The sequence below is a fragment of the Elaeis guineensis genome, chromosome 6 (assembly GCF_000442705.2).
Source record: "Elaeis guineensis isolate ETL-2024a chromosome 6, EG11, whole genome shotgun sequence".
Classification (NCBI taxonomy): Eukaryota; Viridiplantae; Streptophyta; class Magnoliopsida; order Arecales; family Arecaceae; genus Elaeis; species Elaeis guineensis.
The window spans coordinates 28,960,129-28,967,065 of NC_025998.2; the positions used below are offsets into that span (position 1 = coordinate 28,960,129).

The 6,937-nt window shown below is 37.1% G+C and overlaps 1 protein-coding gene across 1 annotated transcript; it reads right to left on the reverse strand.

Moving 5' to 3' along the window:
* Positions 1-2,422: 2,422 nt before the first annotated feature.
* Positions 2,423-3,928, reverse strand: LOC105046888 (peroxidase 1). The gene is made up of 4 exons (XM_010925632.4): positions 3,710-3,928; positions 3,429-3,617; positions 3,147-3,309; positions 2,423-2,832 (listed from the first exon to the last, which is right to left on the reverse strand). The coding sequence occupies exons 1-4, from the start codon at positions 3,926-3,928 to the stop codon at positions 2,423-2,425; spliced, it is 981 nt and encodes a 326-aa protein (XP_010923934.1).
* Between the last annotated feature and the right edge of the window lie 3,009 nt (positions 3,929-6,937).

Here is a 6,937-nt window from a genome sequence, read left to right on the forward strand (position 1 = left end):
CCATTCTTGAGAAAGAACATTGCAGAAGTAAAGATCCACAGTTTCTGGATGTAAACCACAAAAAGAACAGATATCCCTTCCTTTCCACCCTCGCTTAGCAAGATTAGATTTTGTTAAAATTCTGTTGTGATAACTGAGGTAGATGAAGTACTTGATCTTTTCTGGTATTTTAATTTTCCAAACAACCTGACTAAAGAGTGGTGTGACTCCTCCATTCATTAGGAAGAAATAGCAATGTCTGACCGAGAATTTGTGGATTGGAAACCATTTCCAACCAATAGTGTCATTATCTGCTGACAGGGGAACAGAGCAAATGCCCTGTTGTAGTTTGAGGATATTTGGATGATTATTTAGTGGACTGGATGAGGGCCAGTAGCTGGTGTCCAGGATTCTATGACATACCTCTGCTACTGTTGTTTCTTTTCCTGATGAAACAGTAAACAAACCTGGATATATTTCTTTCAATGGTTGATAATATAGCCAGGGGTCGTACCAGAATCAAACATTCAGACCATTTCCCACCTTGAAATGAGCTAAAGTGCGAAACATTTCTTTTATTCGCAATACTTCCTTCCAGAAGTCAGAGATCTGGTTTTGAGGTAAAGGGTGCAGAGCCAATGAGCCCCTCTTATAGTATCCGGCTAGGATTAGGTTACTCCAAGGTTTATCCATACAATCTTGCTGATACAAATTCCACCACCATCTGCAAAATAGTATTTGATTATATATCTTAATGACACAATGATTCCCATGCCGCCCAATTTCTTGACGGCAAACCTTGGACCAAATCATCAGATTCCTGAGTGTGTTTTGCTTCTCCTCTCCATTCCAAAGAAAAGCATTATGAAGCCTATTGATTTTTCTAATGATATGAATCTCCTGCAGCCAAGGCAAGAATATCGGCGCATGAAACAACAAAAGGACATTCTGCTTCTATTAAGCTCTTGAATTTATCAATGAGGTTGAAACCATGAAGGCTTGCACTAGTAAATGCTGATTTCTCTGCTTGATTCTTACTAGTGGAGTCGACCACAACAGAAGCATCACAAACCAGGAACAAAGGAGAATTAATAAAAAAGAATATATTAGCACATGTAACAGAAAGGACACAATGGAATGAATAATTGTTCAGCATGCATTTAGACAAAGCAATCATTGAAGTGCATCCTAAGAAGAGGGTTAGCTAATGATGGCACGTTAGGTATGTGCTTCTCAACACAGTCTTCGTTTTTCAAGGAAAATGTTTATTAACATAATCAAATATAATCTTCTCAGCCTTAGCCCAACTCTTATCATAGAAACCCAACTCCTATCAAATCTAGGAAATTTAAATTTACTAGATAATGATCCTTAAAGTGCATTGGATTTTTATATCCTATTATATATTTTACCATATTAGTATATATCATTTACATTTTTACTGATTGGACTCATAGGTGAGAAACCATCAAAATTTATGAATTTTGATTTCTATATATATTTTATAGTATAAATTATATTTAATAATTTGAATCTTTGATTTGAAATGCCTATTTGATTTTAAATTTATTATTATTTTTTTTAATAGAAAGTGATGACCCCGGCTCTACCGATTATTTATTTGTACTACAATAATCATATATCCTCGAGTTACATGTCTCATCCAAAAACCATCTATATATTTGTAATCCCCGTATATACTGCATCAAGAATTTTTTTTCCTTTTTTAAATTGAAAAGGGGAGAGCCCATCTTTTTGCTATAGGATGGGTAGGATTTGAACTAAGTACTGCAACTTTTAAAAACTTTGCCAACTATTCCACTGACACCTACTTTTTAATAGGAGTATTGTGAGAAAATACCACAAATATTATCACTCTTTTATACAGTTTGTTTTTGAAGAAAACATTATTTATAGCCTCATATAGATATGTGATTGCTACTTGGTTCCCAAGCTAGGAGCCCCACGAGGGTTTGGTTTGGTGCGATGGTAAAGTTATTCCCTTATGATCTGGATGTTAGGTGTTTGAAATACAGAAACAATATCCATTTAATTAAGGTGAACAGCATCTATCATCATGTTATTTTTGTTATTGGGATCATGGAACAACTGTGGCATTTCAAATTACTACATCACTAAATTTTTTATTACAATAACTTATTGAATTATAAGAATGAACAAGAAAAAGATCCACCCCACTCCCTCCCCCACCCCACCAAAAAAAAAAAAAAAAGAAAGAAAGAAAAAAGAAAAAGAGAAAAAGAGAGAGAAAAAAAAGAAGAGGACATAGGTCCACATTATTACCCACACACTTAAGAATCAAAGAAATACAAATGCACCTTAAACTCTCATTGTTACATCACTGGATCTCTTAAACAAACATGACGCAGCAATCCCAATATCCTAATAATATTTCATAGGATCAAATATCAAGCCTGGCAAGCTAGTTAACAAAAGCACACGTCTTCCTGATCTCACCCTGTGCGCCCGTAAGAACTTGGATGTTACCCATGTTAATCATGGAGTCTCCGAAGTCTTTGAAGAACTCTGATGCAAAGGCACCACCAGCTTGGCGTAGAACATAGGCTCTGGTCTGGCTGTTTTGAAGAAGAGCAGCATCCGACTCGAAGAGCCCTCTCCTCTTGGACACAAGGCTGTAGTAGCTTGTGTCAAATGTTCTGAAGCTCCCTGGATCCATCTCCACAAGGGTCGTGTTATCATTGGGTGCGCACTTGGCCCTCAACTTTGGTATGTAGTTGCTATCAAGATTGGGGTCTGTGTCACCCCTGCCAGTGTAGTTGCTTATGCGCTTTTGAAAGGCTGTGCAATGCGAGGTCCCCAGTGTGTGCCCACCTGGTTAGGAAGGAGCCCAGTTATATTGATGATCATAAGTTGTTTATATAAAACTTCAAATCTAATCCACAATGTTCTCCAACTCCTAGTGTTAAGAGTAGATTTATGACTCCTCCAGTTCTGGTATATCAAGGAGTCAAGTTTTGATTATTGACAACATCAAGCGTAATTTTCGAAGCTCTATTTGATATAGGTATCTGATGAATTGGCTTAACTTGGGAAACATAAGTTATGCAAACACTGAGGATAAAAAAATTAAAGTTTTAGGTAATCAAACTTTTATTTTCCCAGAAAGTAAATAAAATCATATGTACCTGATAGAACTACTAGGTCTTTGACACTGAGACCCTTGGATGCAAAAGATGATATCAGCGAAGAAATGGTGGAATTGGCAGTTGGAAGTTGCCTGGTCTCCTGGGCAATTGATACGCTGCCATCTCTTCGGCCTGTCGGGACCGGCCAGAATGGTCCTTTGGTCTGGAAGCAGAAGATTTTTTGGTTAAAAAAAAGGCCCCTAACTTATCAGTAAGATAAGCTGTAGAATTGAATTAATACATGGCATTTCCTTTCATCAAAATATGCATGGCATTTCTTACCAAGAGCACTGCATCCCTAGCAACCAGTGCAATGATGTCGGCACAGGAGACTGTATTGGGACAAGCTTTCTCCAATCTAGCCTTAATACGGTCAATCACCCCGAAACCTCGAAGGCTTTGATTTGGAGGTGCATCTTTCTCAGCTACATTGTTCTGAGTAGAGTTCAGTAGAACTGAGCCATCACATCCCTGCATGCCAATCATTTATATTAAGAACACCTCCTCTTTCATCTCTTGAATGATGTGCAAGAATGTTTGTTGTAACAAGTTTGGTAACTTACCCTTACAAAACAATCATGGAAATGCATCCTTAGTAGAGGACCAGCAAGACTTGGAGCAACTGAAATGACCCGAGCCATCTCCTGGCGAACAATAAGTTCGACATTAGGACATGTCTTGCTGTAGAACCCAAGCTGCAGGCCTTGTGCTGCTGCTGTGCCTAAGCAGAGGAGCACAAGAGCCAAAGAGAGCAAGAACATCGAAAAACTTTTCGAGGCCATCTCAAGAGCGAAGGTTATAGGACTCTGTGATGCTGAACCGTAGGACTTGAAGCACTTATATAATGTCTGGTGATCAACAGACTTGTACTTGAAATGCTTGTCTTCTTCTCAATTGCATTTGTTTTTCTTAATTCTGCAATGCTTTGAAGAGTCTTTAGTGTCAATAGTTGAGGTATGATTTTATAAGAGAAGTTCAGTGAGGAAGAAAATTTAAACATATGGGCAAAAGGGTGCGTTGACTGACCAATGTTAGAAGGAATCTGGTAACATGGATGGCTTGTGCTTAGCACAACCACTCCAACGTCTTTGGCATCATGTATCCGTGTGGGTACACCAATACCTAAACATTAGACGCCAACTTAGCACAACTTATCCGTGCACCGGGAAAGGTGGCGAGGGGAAGGGGGGATGAGAGAGTTGAACATGAATGAAAAAGATGAGTTCATGTGCTCAGCCGGTTTCATAACGTAAAAATGAATCAAATTGCTTAAATTAAGCCGCATATATTTATCATGCCATTGTACTTGATATTTAATTAGAAGGGTCATGGTTTACGATATATTAGTCATTTGATCTTAACGGATAAACTATTGGTAACAGTCGTCTTGGAGTTTAGAGCATGTTTGAACGTGTTCAGCAGTTCAATGAACGAGGTGATCAGGTAGAATGTTAGGTGCTTGCTTGGTGGATTTTTCAATAATTTTCGTTGTTTCTAAGCATTGGATGCCTAAATTCCTTATTTTCTTTTTAAGTAAACCAGCATTAAACTTGAATTAGGTATATAACATTGACCGGCACACGTTGCGTGGGGAATGATATGCTTATAGATAGCATCTGAAGTCATCAATTCTTTGATTAGCTTGGTTGCATGCAGTGGAATCAAGCCTAGCTTACCCATCAAAAAGAAGCGCTATGTTTGACTGTGGCATGTTACCTTTGCTTGAAAGACTATCATGGATGAGTTATCATGTTTGCGTAGCTACAGATGAAGCATGAATCCAGTTGGATAACTTATTCTACTAAGCCCACTATGGCTAGCTCAGTTGAGCTGTGATACATTTCTTGGATTAATCTAGGTTCTTCTGGGAATGTATGGTCAGCTTAAATTGAATTATACTTGACGAAGCTTATTATCTAAGTTACAGCACATGGGAGACCATTACTTCATAATAAAACTGTGCAATCACATATCATTAGTAAATTTCTGTGTAATCTAAATCAATGTATAGACTATGCGAAGAGTCTAACATGAGAGCTATTAATGATCAACAAGAACCATTAAACTACTCTCCAAAGAAACAAACTCGGAGGATTCCATGCAACTATCAAGCTGCATGTGAGGTTAGGTCTAGTCCACTTTTCATCCTTGAAGGCATTACATATATCTTAGTTGGTTTTGTTGGATCCTTCATGTCACAGCTTAAGAGTTTTGTTGACAAAATCCCCTATGAGTTGTGTCCTGCCTTCAAATATTGTGTGCACATGTCTCTACTAAGTTTCTCAAGGGAAAGGTCATCTACTCTGCTTGATATTGTTTCCCCTTTTTTTTTTTTTTTCTGTTAACTCAAATATTTAGGATTGAAACACAAAATTCAATTAAGATAGGAAAACAAAACGCTTTCTGGCTTCCTTGCATGTGTAGTCTCATGTATACTCTGGGATATGTCGCATGAAAGCGTGCCTTCTGCCGGTAGAATAATAAATTGAGTAAGATTAATTCTATTTCCATAATGCATGAAGTAGTTTAAATATACTGCATTTGATGATTTAAATTAATGTGTCTTAATTAATTTGGCTTCTCTATAGGCATAATTGCCTCTTAGTTGAGCATGTCACTAATATGAGCAACATATATATTATTATTACTTGTACAAGCAAATTAGGATTTGTATGGCATATAATCAAAAAACGCTGTCAGTCATGGCTTGCATCATTGCGTTCCAAATTATGATATGAATAAAAGTAAGTAAAATTATCGGATTCATAACGTAAATTGGTGATAAAGGGCTGGCCTTTAGATGAGAACTGTTAAAGAAGAGGTGTGGAATAGTGGTTAGCATCTAATGAAGGCATCTATCTCCGGCCCAAAAATAAAAAATCGAAGATCTTGCTGTCGTTCCAAGGAACCGAGTATTAGCTGTCCTCTCTTCAACATTTGTACAAACAAAGCAGTTATGGTGTCTACAAACGTTATTGGAAGGACTCGCACAAAGCCATATCATAAGGAGGGAGTTAAAGAAATTTTTGATGAAGAATTGGAGGTAAGATATTTGAAGAAAAAATACCACACATAATTTATTCATTGATTATAAATTTATATTATATAGGATAATCATTATTGAAGGAAATGCCTTCCAAAAATGCTATACATTCGTACTGAAAGGAAGTATTTTGAATTATTGCACTGTATGAAAGAATCTCTTAGTTGGCTTGATGTTTCATAATTCTTGATTTACATGATCTTACCAACAAGGAAAGGTTTTGAATTGTTACACAATATGCGAGATTCTCTTAATCAATATAATCCTCCATGATTCTCTTCAATAAAAAAAATATTTTGAATTGTTGCACTATATGAAAGAATTTCTTAGTTGGTTTGATCTCCATGATCCAATTGGTTGCACGATCTTGTGAATTATTGCATAATATACGAGATACTCTATGATTCTTGCCAATAGCATGGGCTGTTTCTATGATATGATTTTTTTGGCTTCAATACTTTTCTTCAAATTGGGCGATGGTAAGGACTAGAGGCCACGTTTAGTCCATAGATCGATAAAGTTGTCCCGAGTCAATGGCTTCATTAATATATCAGCAAGCTATGCAGAGGATGGAACATAGCGAGTGATAATAGAGCTTAGGGTAATCTTTTCTCGAATAAAATGATCATCGATCGCGATGTGCTTGGTCCAAGCATGGAATATTAGATTGGTCGAGAGATATAATTTAGACAAGTTGTCGGAGAAAAGTAGCGAGGCCTGAGGTTGTGGGACCCCAATGACACAAAGT

What these genes read in the sequence shown, in the direction of transcription:
- LOC105046888 (XM_010925632.4), bottom strand. Translation starts at nt 3,928, where the DNA reads ATGGCCTCGAAAAGTTTTTCGATGTTCTTGCTCTCTTTGGCTCTTGTG. An exon ending in CTAGGGATGCAGTGCTCTTG is followed by an intron (nt 3,310 to 3,428) that starts GTAAGAAATGCC and finishes TTCTGCTTCCAG; the next exon opens with ACCAAAGGACCATTCTGGCC. An exon ending in AGACCTAGTAGTTCTATCAG is followed by an intron (nt 2,833 to 3,146) that starts GTACATATGATT and finishes CTTCCTAACCAG; the next exon opens with GTGGGCACACACTGGGGACC.